The sequence below is a fragment of the Aspergillus pseudotamarii genome, assembly GCF_009193445.1.
Source record: "Aspergillus pseudotamarii strain CBS 117625 unplaced genomic scaffold BDV38scaffold_14, whole genome shotgun sequence".
Classification (NCBI taxonomy): Eukaryota; Fungi; Ascomycota; class Eurotiomycetes; order Eurotiales; family Aspergillaceae; genus Aspergillus; species Aspergillus pseudotamarii.
Genome location: NW_022475028.1, coordinates 457,178 through 476,248, shown reverse-complemented (window position 1 = coordinate 476,248; position 19,071 = coordinate 457,178). Strand labels below are relative to the sequence as shown.

Sequence of the window (19,071 nt, the reverse complement as noted above, 5' to 3'; positions counted from 1 at the left end):
TTTATGGGATAGCCTATTCAAAAACATGTTGTGAGCGTGTTGTGAATAAGTGTGCTAGACCAAAAGGAATAAACATTTTGCGTAACTATCTACTCTTCTTCTGTAATGTAGCTGCAATGCTACATTGGTGAGTTCATTTGGTCTAAAGGTATTTCCTCTCCTAGATGCCCTAGGGGAATGAATGATATTAAATAGTCATTAACTAGTTACAGGGAGTTCAGAACATCACCCATTTTGCATGCTTCTTGTTAAAAGTACAAAACACAACGCATAACCTTTTTGAAACTACTTTACTGAAACAGCCACAGCTGTTTCATAAATCAAAACCAAAGAAAAGGCCCGGCTTGTGCTTCCTTTTACTAAAATTGTATTTGACCAGCCCTTCAGCCAGACCAGAGTATGCGAAGGTGCCCACCCCTAGCATCTGCACCCTAGTGAAACTTGCTTTATACCTACACACTCCATTGTCTCATCCACTCAAGTTCATTCGTCCAATCAATTAATTCACCTTCAATGCTGTTGTAGTTCCCCAATATCTCAGAGCCAGGGGAAACGGTCGAGGAACTAGCACCGGAGCCGCATCCAAGAGCGTATATCTGTTTCAAATCAAGAAGATCGTTAAGGGCGCACTCTAGATTCTTATATGTGCTGATGTAGGAAAGGCTAAGCTGACCGTCAGCATAGCACTCTTGACCCAGGTAACTGATGAAAGCACTGATATTGCGTATAAGCTCCAGTGGAGATGGTGAATGATCCTGTAATTCATTGGTTCCGTCATACACCTTCAGGGTGAAGATAAGGTACTCGGCACATGGAACACCGTATAACACTCCCTGACAGATGAAGCAGGTCTTAGTCTTGAAAGGCTGTATTCATTGGTCCAGGTGGCAGACGGAAAACTCACAACGCGGATACGATCCAGCAGACTAGTCTCCGTCCTCATCTTAGGGGAGGCAAATAGACTGATGACGATATTGAGAGTCCTTCCGCAGTGCCAGAGAAGCTGAGGTCTCGTGCTTTCAACAATTCCAGTGAGCTCTCTATAAATAAGATATTCACCCTGAAGGTAATCCAGGGAGAGTAGTAGTTGTGGGAAAGAGATCATGTAGGGCATCGGCTGGACCTGGTCGGGGTCTCTGTAATGAAGCTTTTTCGGCATCTCCAGCCAGGCTGCCCTATAGCGTCGAAATAGGTGTCTAGATATTCATAAGTAAAACATAGCGAACGATGAATAGAACGAGTCAATAGCTTACTTTAGCTTTAGGAGTCTATTGACAGCAGACGCTGTGAGGGACAGTTGAAGGAGCTCATCTCGAAGCCCGCCTAAGATATATCTAGCGCGAATATATGTAGCTGGACAGGTATGCGCCGATTGATTCCAACCACTGCTATGCGAATGTAGTAATTCCGAGTGAGAAAGGCTTTTCGAAAGGAGCTCATCGTCATCGATATCGAGTGGGGTTTCAAAATCTTGCGGAAGGCAAGGAATTCGCGGGACTTGAGCGTGTAAGCTCGCCAAACTTTTGTCTATCCAGTACGCAGAAGCTAGAATCTTCCTTCGCGATTGGGAAAGAAGAAATGAAACCGCGGGGCTTTCTGTGCCAGACCTGACTCTACTTGGGTCTAGAGCTTCAGTGGCCAAGTCGCCCAGGCGCTGCCATGTCTGATGACCTAGAACGATAAGCTTGTTGTAGGAATGTCATGACGCCTTCAGTGCGATTATGGTGGGTTGGTAGGTTGGTGGGTGTATTCAAGGAGGGCTTACTGCAATCGCCGTAGAATTGTGCTGTGAGGGTCAAACTTTCGTGCAGCAGCCATAGGAGAACCTCATTTGGAGGTGCATATTCTTTACACAGTGAGATGCATAAATTACTGCAGTACACCATTGTGGAAACACATGACGCCTTATTAGTTCCCTGAGCTGCTATGAACTTTTTGGCAAGCCTATCATCCAATGGTAAGTGTAACAGAGCAAGTGCGGCCCATGTAAATAGTAGTCCCAACGCTTCCCAGCGTAATGCAGGGCCCGTGAATGTTTTGCAGAAATTATTGGGCGAGACATATACCTTCAGCTCCAGTTCGCGACAGGTATTTCCGGTGATCAAAATTGAATTTGCTAGTTGATCTCTGGTGCTCATTTTTTCGATTGAAGGATCCCCTTCTAAGGACGCGATGGTGGTTTGTGCTATAAAACCTGGGATTGGAATCATATGGCTCTTCATTCGGATGTACCGTTCTGCAAGTTGCGCGAGGGTTGAGATATCATTAAGACGTTTTAAGAGCGTAGATCCTTGTTGGATGTCTGCGTGACATATATCAGGCATGGTTGGTGAGAACAACGGGGAACTGGGCCCATTTCTGCCGATAGGCTGGGTGTCTAAGACCCCTTGATAGACTTGCCTAAGAAATGAAATCAGTATCCACCCCTTATAAGATCTATACGGGCTCAGCATGATTGCTAAGACCCCCTTCCCACTAGTCGACCCATTGTCGGCTAGGTCGCCCCCTTTCTCTATCAGCACAACTTTACCAGCCAGTCGGTCTCTGTGACATAGCTATGCTATAGCCTCCATCCCCATGAAACGTCCAAAGCCAGCCATCTAACCCAAAGGAAGAGGAAGAATGAAAAACACGCACACATCTTCAGTGATACTGTCCCTACGAGGTGTAGGGGACGGAATGAGCTGCGATATTCTTTGAAGGCCGTGAGGACGACGAAGCTGCAGAGAATCTGGACGAGTCATTGGCGCTGGATGATAAACACAAATTGTAGCCATGCCACGATAGTGACATCTTTGACATATGGGGAACTCATGGTCACATTTGATCTTCGACTTCCGACAAGGCTCGCAGGAGCTTTTCTTACCATTGCGACGGAGCATTTTGTGTTGACCCCGTAGAAGTTGTTCCTTTCACGGGGGTCAAATAAAAAGGCTTGGGTTTTAGGCACTGTAGATCACAAGGGAAGCGAAGAAGGTAGTTGTGTTAAACGGGTTGGTAAATGGATAATGTTTTCTCGTACAATCAGGCTTCCGCATTCGGAAGACTGACATGCACGATGACGGGTATCAACTTGCAGCAGCGTGCTTGAATGCATGACAGGTTGACACCGATTGTTGGGAACGGTCATTGGGTGAGTATCAACACTAGCTATGGTCCATTCGTGGGCCTTGATTTCGGTTGTCATGTTTCTTGAACCAAAGACCAGGCCGTTTCCAGACAACGTTCAATTAGGGTTTCGGATCCCAGCGGTGCGTAAACTTGCGGCCCGCGGATAGTGAAAGATTAATAATTCCTTCCATCAGCTTTGAGAGTAACTTCTTCTATACCTGCCAAGACCTGACTTTTCAAACTACAGATTATAATAAAAATAAAAAAAATAAAAAACGAGGAAATGCCATGGTAGCTCAAGGAAATGGAAGTTATACCAGGTGTCTATTTTAACAGAATTCATTTTCCAGCTCGAGGGTGGGTACTCGCTTGGCTTGCGGTCCGAATCAGAATGCGACGGTCGCATTACAAGAATTTAAATATGAGCTTTCGTTCCTCAGCCAGCCAGCTCAACGATAACGATAGTTTAACACACGGTGTAATACCTCGTAAGCAAGCTAACGCGTACTTATGAGACACAGTCATGATTGCATTGTGGCTGGCTGAACCATCATAGACGTAGTAGGATTATATGACCAGTGGTCTAGACAGACAGGTTATTCCTTTTTGCGACGGACAACCATGGCTGGTAGTACCACGGTTAAGTGAAACTTTTCAAGTACGTGCTTCTGCAAGGTTTAGGAATGTCCACAGTTTGCCGCACCTTGCTTCCAAGGGGCTGGTGCCGGCGACATCCTAGAGCCCATGCCAGAGAGATCGGCAATTGAGACATGACAAGGGGCCACTGCCATAATGTGACTGCTGTCTCAGAAGCATGTTTACCTGGGCTGAAGGACTTGGTTAAAATGCAGACAATTGATTTATTATTGATGGATGCTCCATGTTCCCCATTAATTGTCGTCAACCTCGCATCGGCGCTGTGACTTACAGGGAACCTCTAATGGAGCCCCGGCAACCAGGGCACCATCCTGTCGGCAATGCTTCCCGAGCGAGCGGTGCCCCTATGTCACATACTACGTGCCAATTGCCTGATGAAATGGAAACAATCTCCGCTGCCTATCAGGTTCTGTTCTACATCAAAAGCTCCGCCTCATTCCAACAACTCCTAGACTCTCTCCCGCCGGATACCCCCGGCTTCCTCATGAAACAACTCGTCTATTCCTTCCTCTCCTACTTGGCAGAGTCGCAGTCTGATACATTCTTCGCACAAGGGAGCACTCGGGGGTTTGAAACTGTGGACAGCGTATTTCATAACTCCACGGTCTCTCCGAGATGGCTGGCCGACGGCCCCAGTTCCCACTTCCACATCCAGCAAGGTCTAGGTCATCAGGATTGCCTGCGGTGGGACGTAATTGGTATTATATATGCCACTGTCGCTCTCTCCCTAACTATAGGGCATGACTTATCCGATTCCAATGGTGGTGCATCACAGCCAGACTCACGGGCAAGGGTGACGATCCTAAAAGACCTGACTCACGCCGTCAACACATGTATACGGTTTCAGGAAATGACCGGCACCAAAACCGAACTTTATTTATGGCTTCTTATCCAAGACATCGTATTGCTTATTAGAATCTACGGGGGCAAAAGTGGGTGAGCAAAATCAATATAATTAGAACATTTGATGCTAATACTATAGCGCAAAATCCGATAGATCGACGTGTTTGGCGGAGGTTAGGGGATATTGGAAACGCACTATTTACCATTGGGCTGCATAAACCATCCTTTAGAAACCAGGTCATCACAGCGATGCATATCCGCCAACAATTGTTCCTGACAGCTTATACACTGGACAAAGCTATAACAACGCTAATGAAACGACCACCACGAATCCCAAGGCAAAACTGCATGGAGTTAGACAACATTAGTTTGTCCGTCTCAGCCGCGGACTGGATCAACCTCTATATCTCGACTAGGTTGAGTCAGGCCTTGTCTTCCCCAGTATCGCTTGTAGAAAAGGTCAGTTTTGCCATGAGCATAGTACGCGAAGACGTCCAGGTTGCGAGGTCGACATTGACTGACAGCCCGGAATTCTCTGCACCTCAGTATGTCTCGCCGCTGTTTCACAGCATGCGTGTGTGGACTAATGTAGTTTAGGAATATGACCAGATTGCTAGAAGACGTGTGGCAATTGTTAAAGGTTTCTAGCGATATACGGCCAGAGAATTGGCAAATGGAGAGGTTCCCACATCAAGGCTATATCTTATTAATAGTCTATTTGGAATACTTATACACGCGATCATACATCATGCAGCATCTGCCACCCGCACAGGCCTACACTCTCGGGGGGTTGTGTCGAAAGATTCTCTGGACAATGATATGCGGAATGCAATCCTTGGGTCACCTAAAAGAATATCGTTCCGATTACACGTGGCGAGTGAGTAGCAGGTGTCTTCTTTTATGCTTGACCCGCTCAATGTGGATCACCTGCACCTAAAGGACAAGTTATTAATGAACATTCCTCATATTTAGCTTATTTTATACGGACTCCCAAGCGCAGAGATGTTGGCTTCACTTCTCCAACCTCATTCCGAGCAAGTAAGCCAAGCCACAAGCATATCGAATTCATCTGCCAAAGGAGCAGTGATTTCAGAATTAAACACATTCTTTTCCTGTATTCGAACGGTAGTCCGACCCAACGATGCACACTACAGTGACTGCCAAGAAGCTCAGCAAAAGATCAATGCCTCCCTGGCTCAAGCGGCTGATCTCAAAACCATACTATCAGAGCCGCATAGTTATGAGTCTACAACTTTGCCTACGCTATGATGTGAGATCATCGCTATTTGCAAATAGCCAAAGAGCTGTTCCAATGGACCTTCGTACATTACATATGACGGGAGAAATCTGTTTTATTTGAACCATTCCCGGCATTCCCAATACAACATAAATCATCGCGTCAGGCCGTTGCTCACTGTTCGAGTTTTTCCCATTACTCCCGTCCGGTGGGTATTTTCAATACCTTGGGTGCATCATTCCTGGCCATCTTGACCTCCACCATTCAAAGCCCAGTCCCATCTCTCAAGTCTGGATGCACAAGCGCTGCTTCAAGCTCACCCCCTGTGGAAACGGTCCGGTTACAAACTTTGTCCGAAGCTTTGTTATCCGCACCAAAGTAATACCTAGCTGACAAGTATTTCCAATTTGCTACATCATTATAGGACACATCCTTTCCGTGGATCATACGTTCAATCGTGTATCTCCCATTGTTGATCAAGAATATCATGGTGTCTAGTTTGTGCCTCATGATGGTGCTAACTTCCTGAACGGCCATCTGGAAGCTGCCATCACCTTCAAAAAGGATAGTTCGGCTGGGAATTTTATGTCCTTTGGTACGGTGGTCTCCCTCGGCCATGACAGCGCCCTGAGCTGCAGGCAACATATAACCTATCAAAAGCCATGTTTATGGTTTCAGACAAACAGCATTCGTAGGGAGGATGAACTCGCGATACCCATGACCTCTAGTTCCTATTTCGGCAATGATACTGTCACCCTCGCGAAAGAAGTGACTCATCCGTAAATAGAACGTGTCCTGGACTACTGATGACTTAGTAGTCAGAGGTAAGCCGCTCAATAGACTTCCATGGGATGGCAACTGCAGAGATTGTTGGCTAAGTCGTATTTTCGACACACCTAGACAACGATAAGAAGTAGCTTCTATCTGACAAATAACTTCGTACTTCAAGATATTGAACTATACTATATCATATCGGGGTGCACTTACTCAAACCCGCAGTCGACTAGGTCACTGGCCTCTACTAATTCGGACGAAACCTAGAATAGAACAAGTAGCCAGTATTTTTTGTATCTTCATGGGACCCTGTGGTGGCGTCTATAATTTCCTATGGTAAGGAATAATGACCCGGACGAGTTATACCTTAGCTTTTCGTTAAATTCTTATCGAGGTATTGTTGCAGTGAATCCACTCCGAGCTCCGAACTCTATCGGCTTGCGATGCTACCTAGGGCTCACACGGGCTCATCTGTTCAGTTACACCCTATTGTAAGGGTTGAGTAATCACGGAGGCAAGCCCGGTCCAGACCGACAATATAATCGTATAGTCTGTTACCCACAAAGGGCATTGGGTGCGGCTTGTAGAGATGAACACCGCTTCGAACGCAAATCGCATTTCATTTCACCTTTTACATTAGGCTCCCCGACTTAAGGAGTGCACATCTAACCTCATCCTTCCCTTGATACCATGGCCAAGTCTCAACTATTAGATGGTGATGCAGGTTGGGGGACCTACACTGCCACCTTTGATCATCCCGTGACACACCTCAATGAGGATACAAAGAAGCTAGCCTGGGCTCTGGTTCTCCGGGCATATACAGGCTCGGATAACGTCGCGTTCGCTTATCTGAATCTTAGCAAACCATCATCGGCGCGAGATCCAATGATTTGCGAGTTTATCCTAACTGAGAATGACAGCTTAGCTGCTGCTATCAAACATTATACCTGTCCACAAAGTGAATATGACTCTCAAACTGCAAATACTCTTCTGTGGCTTGATACTCCTGCTACAAGCAACAATATACAGTTAGGGGCTGAAAAGCTGATTGTACGCCGAGTTCCAGCTCATAACAATCCCTTCTGTCGAATGCCATTAGCTGATAGGTGTTAGTATGATATGATAGTGGTGCCTATCTGCACTGAAAAGTCTCTTTCCATCACGATTCATTATACGAAGAATCATGCATTCAGTCGCCTCGTTCCGTATATTACAGAAGCATATCTACATGCCGCAGCATGTATAGGCGACAACACTGCGACAAAAGTCAATCAAGTAAATCTGGCGGGGCCCAAAAGTATTCGCCAGATAGAGGCCTGGAATCGGGGAGAAGCCTCCTCGATAAACGAATGTGTACCTGAAGTAGTATCATGCCATCCGATGGCATCTGCCGCTATATGTTCGTCACAGGGGACTTGGACGTACGGAACACTTGATCAATACTCTACGATAGTGGCGCGTCAGCTGGTCAGGTGTGGAATAGTGTCGGAGACACTCGTGCCGCTTTGCTTCGAAAAGTCGCCATGGGCAGTTGTTGCCATGTTGGCAGTCCACAAAGCTGGAGGCGCCTTTGTGCCCCTATATCATGATTCCCCTGTTGATCGGCTCGAGGGCATAATTCGTCAAGTCAACGCAACAGTCATTCTTGGATCCGAGCGACAACTATCTCACGGCCCTCTAGCCAACCTGCGAAAACGCTTCCAGGGAGAGGTGGCCTGGGTACCTGTCTGTCACAGCGCCGTTGCGAGCATAAGGACTGGAAGTCCCGAGCCTAATGGGCCATGCTTGGACAGCGCAGCATACTGTATGTTCACGTCCGGTAGTACGGGGAAGCCCAAAGGTGTGGTTGTCGATCACAGGGCCCTCGCACATGGTCTCCAGAAACAGGGTAGTGTCTTCGGACTTAGCAGTTCTTCTCGCGTTTATCAGAATACTCCGTTCAGTTTCGATCCCTCCATCACAGAGATACTCGGTACTTTATACCATGGTGGATGTATCTGCATGCCGGATGACGATGCCCGCTTACAGACACCGGCATTGGTAATAAATGAGCTCGGCGCGAATTGGGCATTTCTTACCCCGTCATATGCAACAACACTTGACCCAACTGAGGTCCCTGGAGTTCGTACCTTGCTCCTGGGAGGAGAGGAGGTCACCCCTCATTCTATCAAAGGATGGACAAACAATCGTCGGGTTATCAATGCGTATGGGCCTACGGAATGTACTATCTTCTCGCTGTCTGGCGATATCGCTTTAGAAGGAGCCATGGCCTCGAATATTGGCCGTCCAATTGGTTGCAAGGCTTACATTGCAGACCCTGAAGATTATCGCAAACTATGTCCTGTTGGAGCTATCGGAGAGCTTCTTATACAGGGTCCAATTTTAGCTCGTGGATACCTCAATGACACCATCAAAACCGGTCAGGCGTTCGTAAAGAGCCATGTGTGGGGGAGTGACGGTTCTCAACGCTTCTATAGGACTGGCGATACTGCTCGCTATACTGCCGATGGAACAATAGACTACCTTGGACGGCGAGACAAACAGATAAAGATAAATGGACAACGGTTGGAACGAGGAGAAATTGAAAACTGCATTTCCCAGCAGTGCGATTCCACTGATGTCGTAGTAGACTGCATCATGCGGCCCGGGGTCGCGAGAGGCCAAGTGTTGGTGGCCTTCATCTCATTCCGAGAGGCTACTAATGACACCCTGATATTGACGGAGAAGCGATATCTCCAAGCTATAGACCATCTAGCAGAATATGTACGGCAGCACCTACCCCCATACATGGTTCCACACATATTCATAGCCCTGTCACATGTCCCATTATCTGCCTCGGGGAAGGTCGACCGCATGAGCCTGCAAAGGTTGGCAACGGAATACCTCGAGAAGCGTGTGCCAGAGAAGAAGCCCGATGATAGCACACAAATTAGTCCAACGGAGCATATAGTGCGAAAGGCATGGTCCTGCATCCTAAATATTCCGGAGTCCACTTTCAGCATGAACGATATTTTCTTTCAGTTTGGCGACTCGATGTCAGCGATAAAGTTGGTGCGCGAACTACATAAATATCATCTAGAACTCGCCTTCCATGATCTATTTCTCGCACCCAAACTATGCGAGATGGTAGCTAATGTGCATCATTATGATCCAGCGACCCAGGTTGCTATGGTTAGAGAGAGGCGGCTGTCAGGGTTCCAATCCACGCTGCTACGAGAAGAAGCAGCACACAAATGTGGCATTGACACCAACCTGGTCGAAAACATATATCCATGTACACCATTTCAGGAAGGTCTCATGGCGTTGGCATCCTTACAACCGTTTGCATACAACGGCCATTATGTCTTCCAGTTGTGTGAGAAGGTTAACATCCAGCGTTTCCAAAACGCATGGGAATTGGTTTTGAAGCTGAACCCAATCCTTCGGACCCGAATTATAGCGACAGGACGACGACAGTCATTCACCCAAGTTGTCCTGAAGGGGCTTCCCGGATGGCGTTACTTTCCAAGTCTAGATGAAGCTGTCGAGTCACATAGAGCACTTCATGCCTCTCTTGAAGAAAATCTGACTTGGTTTTCTATTGTGCCCGCTCGTGGCCAGGGTCCAGCGTACTTCATCTGGACGGTACACCATAGTCTTTACGATGGATACAGCTTCGATATGATCTTGAATGACGTTCAGCAGGCATATAATGGTATATCTTTGAAACCTCACGCGCCTTTCGTTACCTTCGTTGAACATGCCACTAGTGGAATGGATCAGGCTCAATTATACTGGGAGGAAACGCTGGGGGATTTTACTACAGACACATATCCCACCGTACCTAACCATCACTACTGCCCCTACGCAGAAAAGAGCATTAGGCGCCATTTCAATCTCCACAAACGACCTGCAATTGCGAGGCAATCTGTCATCCTTCAAGCAGCATGGGCAATGACATATTCCTACTACGTCGAATCAACAGACGTTGTGTTTGGTGCCGTGCTAAATGGTAGACATCTACCAGTGCAAGGTATAGATGACATTGCTGCACCGACATTAAATACAGTCCCATTGCGACTGTTTGTCGATGGCACGAAAACTGTCTCGGAGTTTCTTTTGGATGTGCAGCGTTCCGTGGCAAATGCGACAAAGTTTCAAGCGATCGGTATGCAGAGACTTCAACACCTCAATCCGGGGGCAAAAAACGCTTGCAAAATGCAGTGTGTGCTGGTTATCCAGCCACCACAACCTGAGAGGCCAGACTTGTTTGCAAACGAGCGTCACGACCTATCCGTTGAGCATATTTATGGATACAGCCTTGTACTCTACGCTAGTCTTTGTCCAGATGGGTCAATAGGCATTACCGCCCACTTTGACCCAAACATGATTTCTGAGGCGCAGGTGCGGAGGCTCCTGGGTCAGTGGGAGTTTGCTACACGTCAACTAGGAGCCGTGAATATGAATCAGAAGCTATCTGCGACCCCTGCTGTGAGTCAGAGTGATATGGAACAGCTGCTGGGGTGGAATGCAAGTTGCCTACCCATCGAGAAAGCGACCATCCATGCACTTACCGAACGGCAGGTTATGCAACATCCTCAGAAGGAAGCTCTCTATAGTTAGGATGGTTCGTTCACATCCCATGATCTGTGGCAAGCAACAGACCGTCTCGCAGCCCGTATCCAGGCTCTAGCAGTGTTCCCAATTTATCCAGATACGCTTACCCCAATTTGTTTTGAGAAATGGTCTTGAGCCATCATCTCCATGTTAGCTGTGCACAAGGCTAGTGCCGCCTTTGTAGCTCTAGGTTGCGAGCACCCACAGGAGCACCAGTGAGAAATAGTGTGACAAACAGCAGCCCCTGTTACTCTCGCTTCTCGGCAAAACCAACGTATGTGGGAAGACCTCCCACACTTAGTCGTGGACCAGGATATCCTAGATGATTTATCAGTCCCAAGAAAGCTGGCTGATACAGTCTCGCCCGGATAACCTGGCCTATGTAGTCTTCACATCCAGATCTACTGGGAAACCTGAAAGGGTGATGATTGAGCGTCAAGCCATCTTTTCCGGCGTTCGCCATCATTCCGGTCCCTTGCATGCCCGCGAGCAGACCAGGGCGCTGCAATTTGCATCGTACGCCTGGAGGTGACAGCATCACGACCATCAAGCTTGTGGCTGCGTGCAGCTCAGAAGGTATACGGTCGACATTACCATCTTAACCGAGCCTCTACGCCCCATACGCTGCTTTCTATGCGTGTGTCGATTCTTTCTAATCTCTTTTATGACTTGGGAACTAATGTGGAATATAGATATACACCACAGGTGATGCAGACTGAACATCAGGCCACCGGTTCCAGTTTGAATATTGCCAGTGGCAGGCTTGGTTTGCTTGCAGCTCCGTTCATCGCGACATACAGGAATGTGGAAACATCTGTTCTCATTTGGGTCTGTCTTGGATTGTATAGATTCATAGGGATGCTTGCTCTTCTTCTTCCTTTTGAGCCGTCGAATAGGACATAACGACCTAGACCGTCACATCCCGTTCACAATTCCAGCGACCTTACCTTCAATAGTGCGGTAGTCGAACGCCGAGACCAGTCTATAACCGGCGAAAAGGGCTGCCTGATTCCACGAGACTTATGAATCTGTTTGGGGGATACAATTATCGGAAAATCGGCCGCTACAACCTACGCAGACCTGTGGCAGTCTCCAATTATAATACGCTTAGATGTGATAATGGCTTGGTTTAATCCGTGGAGCTGTGTCGATTGCATTTCAGCATAGCTTCAACGCCCTCAGGGTTATTGGCTTGAGGGCAGTGGGATGAGATATGACTATGAGGATGAACATATGCGTGTCAGAGAATCCCTATTACATTTTCTATGTTTTTATCTCGGAGTGGTTTTGTTACAAAGGCCTTAGAAGCCATAGTACGCTTCCTTCCGCTGCGCAATTACTCTCCGTGGGAAGCTACAATTCAGCAGAATTATATAGGATTGTCGGAGGAGTTAGTAGTATAAGAAACTCTGCTGTCATAACATCACTATTCAGCGCGTTGAAGGAGCATTTATTCAACTCAGAACTGATGCTGTCGCGAAAAATGCTGGGAAAGATTCGTGTACATTTTATGAAAAGGCGATGATAAAGAGAAGGATTCGTAAAGCAATGCACTACCGCAGAAACCGATGCATAGAACTTCATACACCGCCGATTCTACATCATTGCGAACGCCATGCTATAGATGAAACATTTAGCAGAAATGCGAAGTAACTTCAGCCTATTAACCGACGGATAAGTCCAAATGATCGTTCTAGAAAGGCCTGGACCGATCAGCCGGTCCAAAGTAGCTGGATAAATAAATTAACCGATATACACGATTCACCTTGCTCCTATTACCTTGATAGTAATGTAAACTATTACCTGGGGAGGCGTAATCGGAGGTATTATTCGTGTCCCCGTACAGATACTATTGAACTAGAAGCTAAGCCACTCTCCGTCCCTCCAGTGAAGCGCCCACGTGCTGATGTGCATTTCCAATACTATGCATCCAAGATATGCGTGCCGATGATCAAGCTAAAGCAATACCCCCACTCAGATGATCTCCAGTTGATCCTTCTAATAGGTAAAATAACGATAATCTGCAGGCCTGGCTGAATATTAGTGATCTAACTAATCGCCTAATATCTACCCCCACCCTGCCATCTCACCTTGCATACGCAAAATGGGGTCCAAAGTCCATAGGTTAAAAATAACAGCAACAGGATGAAGAAGCTTTTAGTATCAGCCTTGATGGTGGTTGTGGATGAGTTGGGGTCGTCTTTTCAAGTCGAGCGAGTAGGAATACCTTATACTTAGTGATCAGGGTTATCAATAAATAGACTCCCTACAAGCAGTTTTAAGCAGAGGACTAATTTGCATCTATTTTTCGGTGCAATACTCTAGTATTAGTATATATCAATATTTATTTTTAATCACTTTTAACCACTCTTTAACCACTTAATGTAAACTAATTTGGTGACGTTCTAGAAGTTGAATCCGCCACTCTAAGCTCAAGCTCCAACTTCTCATTCGCAAGCTCCATTGAAAGTACTTCTTCCTCTTGCTTTCTGAGATCCATTTCTCGTTGTTTGACTTCTGCTTCCTTTTGTTTAACATCTGCTTCAAGCATTCGAAGCTCAAGCTCTTGATGTCTCTGTTCTAAAGCCAAAGCATTTGTTGACGCATCATCGCGAAGATACTGAGAGGACCTTAAGGACCTAACTGATTAGTAAGTATTATCTTACCCACATGGGGAAATACTCGTTACTATCATTCTGTGAAGCAGATCGGGAGGCAGATTTTGCACTTCTTTGAGACAACGGGGGTTGTGGTAAAGCGGGTTAGGTTTCAGAGATACTAGATGAAGAGGATAGTTGGCGTTTGCGTCTATCTATCTATATAATCCAGTTAATGATAATTTATTAATTAAATCGATAATGGCTCAAGGCATTTACTTTCTCGACGAGGTGGTATTTGATGTTTATGCACACCATGCGATGTAAATACGATATATGGACACTGATTGATATCCACTGGAACTAGCCCAGTAAAATTGACATCACAGGATGTACGCTTTGATAAGCCTGGTCCTTGATGATGATCTTGGCCTTTCATGTTGTTAGTAATACATTATTAAACTCTTAACAAGTCACCTACCACAATGTTTTCGTCGGGATGATAGAGGCTGAAAAACACCACAATGTTCAGTTGCTGGTAAAATTTCTTTACTGACAATATCTTCAAGAAATTGTAGGTCGATAAGTATATGAGCTTGTATCGCTTCCCTATGATGCTTGGTTACAACATCAGAGGATTCATTTATACAGCCAACATAGAATGTAGATTCGCTATGCGGATCCTAGAGCGGACAGAGAGTACTTAAAGCCACCTATAGAGCACTCAAGGCTTACGGTTTGACTATATCTCTTGAAAACCGGCTTACATGTAGGAAGTTGGTCGGTCCAGGCATGACCTCTTTGGAAGAGATTCATTTTCGATCGAAAGTATGAGTAGTTGGTAATTAGTTAATGAGTGATTAGTGATATTAGAAATACCTGTGCGCATTTCGCTTGCAGGATCAATTTTCAAAGCCTGAGTCTCGCTGAGCTTTTTGAATTGCTTGCCATATACTTTCATCCACAGAGGTATGATGAAGTGATCGAAGCGACGGATTCAGAAATTCACATGCATAGATCCCCGAGTATTTCCAGGTCTATTCTCAGGCATGGCACATCAGAAATGGGGAATACACTGGTCGTTTCTGGTCATAAGTCAAGTGCTTTGTATATTGAATCTAGAATCACTTAATGCCGAGGTATGCATCACTTAAGTGTTTACCTCCTGTACAGCTTGCTCCATTTCAGTTTTGTGGTCGTCCTCTGGCAGAAACAACATATACATATCCGTGAATATAGATTTTTGGATACTCTGGTAAATCATCTACATATTCAATTTCCAGCGTCTCAAGATGACAGTGTTTGGCAGATGTGAGTGGAATGGGAATAGCTGGTTCCTGTTGGGTATGAAGTACTTAGCAACCAATTAAAAACTACTTGCGAAGAGGTTAGTTACCGTTGTTCCAATACCTTGGTTTCTTTCAGGATGCGACCCGAGTCTACCCACATCTATGTGAAAATTGCTAGACCCCATCATGGGAAAAATAAAAAAAAAAGAAAAAAAAGAAAAATTTACGTATGTCAAGATCTGCTTGAAAACTACTTTGTAACTGTTTGAATGTTTAAAAAGATACTGCGAAGTAGAAACAAAGTAACTAGGAAAATAAATTACAGTTAGTTATATACAGTATCAGGATGTGGTTGGTGCTTATGAATGAAGTTTACAGTCACGTGGTGATGGTTGATTCTCACATGGCTCCAGGGGAAGCTCGTCGTATCTGTGTACTCACCGCAATGTACTGTCTCTGTCCTGCTAGTGTTTCCCTTATAGTCATCTGATATAAGGGCAAAGATTAGACCGACTATATATACCCCATATTGACTTCTCGGATGCTTGTAAAAGAGCAGAAACCTAAAGATATTACTTTTTGAAATTAGCTAATCCACCATCAATCGGCCGACTAGCCCAGTGGTTAAGGCGCTCGCTTTACATCCGTGATCGCGAGAGATCGCAGGTTCGATCCCTGCGTCGGTCAATCTTTTTTAACTACGATTCCTTCGTGGATTACTTTTTTAATTCTTATGTTATCGATGATACTTTTAAAGTAGTCTGAAACAAATAAATTCCTGGCTCTCAATAAAATTCATCGGAATTCTAGTGTAGACCTGAACAACCTGTTCTGTGTTTTGCGGTTGTCATTAAACGAGCAAGATATATATATATCTAGGAGCATCTTCAGTATGATCGTCGGCTCCGTATTGAGTCGTTACCTCCACATCATCGAGGAAGTACTACAACAACTTGAATCTATTAAGTAATGGCTAGACGCATACAAGATGTTTCATACCGAAAGAAGTCCTTACCTTTATTATCTCAAGATATCGATAAATATAGAACTAAGCACCTTCTACACCCCAGCTATGACAATAAGGTACATCCAACCATGTACTATAGCCACAATTTAGCCAGTATAACCAACCAACCAACACACCTAAAACAGCAACAGCCAGTCTATACGAAACACAACCCAAGCACTCGAGCAGGAGTAAGATCATCACAAAGCCGTTAGCTGGTGAAACATGAACACAGAGAACAAGAGACCAAAGCCCTAGTCCTACCCCTCGCTACCACAAGTCATACCAACAATGTCCAACTTGTTCCTGAGCAAACCGCTAACCCGTAGAGAACAAACGGAATCTTACTCTGAATCTTATTATCCTACATCGCAGATACGAAGAAAACGAAATGAACCTGATACAGCAACAAAAACGAACCCAAACACAGCCTTCACCCTAACAAACTAAATACACAGTAGCACCAAACCCAACTAAATACCATAAGTCCATAAGCCACCCAACCAACCCATGTATAAAATCCTCCTAAGGAAAAAACCCCCAAACTCCTAATCAACCCGAGACAAACACCCCATCCCATCACATCCCCACTACGATAAGGACCTCCCAAATGTAACCCCTCAATCTCACCTCACCTTAGCACACCCAAACCGAACACAGCCGCAAACTATCCAAATGGCCCCATAACATCGCCTTATCGCATATGTCAGGGAAAACAAGAGGGGCCGTCCGTTCTAGAATGATTCCTTGGTGGAGATGAGACAGCTTGTTTCGGAGATTTTGCCCTTTGTTTAGTTTGGATTTCATTTTTTTTTTCTTTTGTTGGTGGGTTCATTGGGTGGTAATGGTTACATGGCGGCCCGAAGTGGGTTCTTCTTTATTTTATTTTTTTTTTCTCTTGATTTTTAATTATTACGTAGTTTGGTTTTGGTTTTGATTTGGTGATTGTTTTAGCTATCTTTTATTCTATTTTGGATTCTAGATTTTGTAATTTGATAAGGGAATGAGTGCATGGGGTGGGATGGTATTTTACCATCTTTTCCAAAATTATTGATTTACGTATTTCTGCAGGTGTTTTTTTTATCAATTTACCAATCTACTAAACTAACATCGGCTTAACTCATGTGGATACTGGTCACTTGTCAATGATATCCATAATATCACAAGGGACCTTCGTGCCAATGCCCCATCGATGTATACTTTGCGAACTACCGGAATATTCTAATCGGGTACCGGTAACTTGTATTCTCAAGCGAGGGGAGTCACTGTATTATTGGAGACTGAACTTTTATAAGAGAAGGTAGAAGATGGACTGGAACCCTATAAGAGGGGGTTTTGAGTTGGTGGAGTCGCTATGATATCTAACTGTTCGGAAGGAATCACTAGATGATTAGGATCTTTGATAGATGTAACTGGGGTTGTGGAGGTCCGTTCTGATGGCGGGGTGTGTTAATGGGAAACTGGGGAGTCTGATATGAGATGAGCTGTAGGTGATTTTGCAGGAATGATTTGATGGACGTAGAAGGAGAATATGTCCTGAGGTCGTGTTGAGAATCTATAGGTTGAGATACTCGGTTCATAGTATGATATCTTGGAACAAGACGGACCTGTATACCAACACATTGTATACTGAATTTGATAATATAATACCCAAATTCAAGTACATAACTATACCTATACTTATCCCATTATCTATAGTACTCGAGTCATACATAGTTATACCTCCAGTGTAGCACAGGAGAAACTTCCACGTAACAAACACATCACTCAAAGAAGCGATACATTATAGATATGGCTATCATATCACGTTTCATACAAACAAAACCCAAATAAACTCAGTATCGGTTACAAGGAAAAAGACAAAGCGTTCAGTCCAGTCCGGTTCAACATCCTAACCACGAGGACAGCGGACCCGTTTACAAGGCTGATGGATTATGCAATGTCAGCAATGGTCATCTATGCTTTGCTGTCTGTTGGGTGGGTTTGTTTCGGACTCGGTTTTATTTATTTTCTATTTTCATTTATATATTTTTACTTTTGGTATTGATTTAGTTTGTTGGTTTTGTGGAGATGATAAGATGATAGGATATGATAATGAAGGGTGTGTTGGATGCGGGGATGCTTGTGTGACGTGTGAGGCTCGTTGGTTTCTTGGGTTATTTTTTTGGTTTTAGGTTGGGTTGGAGGTGTTTTTCTTGGAAATGTATGTCTGTCTTATCTGTCTTACTGGCGTTTTGATGGTTGGGTTGGAAATCAGGGTTTCGGGTGTTTTGCAGTCGACTGTGTACAGATTATCAATTTAGTTTTGATAGGTGGTGGATGACACTTCGTTGGAGACAATGCGGATGCTACATTACACTACTCTCTGAACGCTCCTTCGTATGCTACACCGTATTCATAGACCCCGTCGTCATCGATCCCGTGTGCATATTTATCGGATATTATTTGCGATTAGTTGGAATGTTGTGTCTCATATTCAAGAAACGGGGACTTGTCCAGTGAGGTCATCAAGGATTGACCGACTGATCTTTGTCGTCGGTGGCTGTCAAGATAGATCTGCCTATCGCGCTTTGTTCTCGGTCTCGAAAGGCCAGACCCAGCGAATCCTGTTTTCTGCAGTGCCGATCGTTGTAATTAGTGGAGCGTACATGAATCATACTGTAGCGAGGGCTGAGCCACAAAATAGACAAGCACTAGCCACATAGCCTGAGCCACAGTGGGGGGGGGGGGTCAGAGGTATGTGAGAGTTATGTAGATCCTCAATAGACCTATCCGTCGCAATGCATGAGGGCCACCCCGAAGTTTGGGTAGATAATATCCAGATGGGGATAGCTGCAATAGTTATGCATTGTCTTCATCAGCTTGCAGAAGGCGCCACAATCCACATACCTTAAGTGGGTACGTTTGTGGCGGTTATACTTTGTGATAGAGCGAAGTATCTTTGGGTCACCCCGTGCAGAG

The 19,071-nt window shown here is 45.2% G+C and overlaps 3 protein-coding genes and 1 non-coding gene across 4 annotated transcripts; 3 read left to right on the top strand and 1 right to left on the bottom strand.

The window, feature by feature from the left end:
• Positions 1-452: 452 nt before the first annotated feature.
• BDV38DRAFT_269647 (uncharacterized protein) lies at positions 453-2,324 on the bottom strand (the record flags this gene model as incomplete). The annotated part of the gene is made up of 5 exons (XM_032057002.1): positions 453-782; position 1,060; positions 1,254-1,671; positions 1,766-2,005; positions 2,195-2,324. 5 exons carry the CDS (start codon positions 2,322-2,324, stop codon positions 453-455), a joined length of 1,119 nt encoding a protein of 372 aa, XP_031915940.1.
• A 1,727-nt stretch (positions 2,325-4,051) lies between these two features.
• On the top strand, positions 4,052-5,208 carry BDV38DRAFT_291145 (fungal specific transcription factor domain-containing protein; the record flags this gene model as incomplete). Its single annotated transcript, XM_032061675.1, has 2 exons — positions 4,052-4,700; positions 4,766-5,208. 2 exons carry the CDS (start codon positions 4,052-4,054, stop codon positions 5,206-5,208), a joined length of 1,092 nt encoding a protein of 363 aa, XP_031915939.1.
• Positions 5,209-8,161: 2,953 nt separating this feature from the next.
• BDV38DRAFT_291144 (uncharacterized protein) lies at positions 8,162-9,170 on the top strand (the record flags this gene model as incomplete). The annotated part of the gene is made up of 2 exons (XM_032061674.1): positions 8,162-9,064; positions 9,141-9,170. The coding sequence occupies 2 exons, from the start codon at positions 8,162-8,164 to the stop codon at positions 9,168-9,170; spliced, it is 933 nt and encodes a 310-aa protein (XP_031915938.1).
• A 6,540-nt stretch (positions 9,171-15,710) lies between these two features.
• On the top strand, positions 15,711-15,791 carry BDV38DRAFT_t87. Its single transcript has one exon. It is a non-coding gene; the product is annotated as a tRNA-Val (tRNA).
• The last annotated feature ends 3,280 nt before the right edge of the window (positions 15,792-19,071 follow it).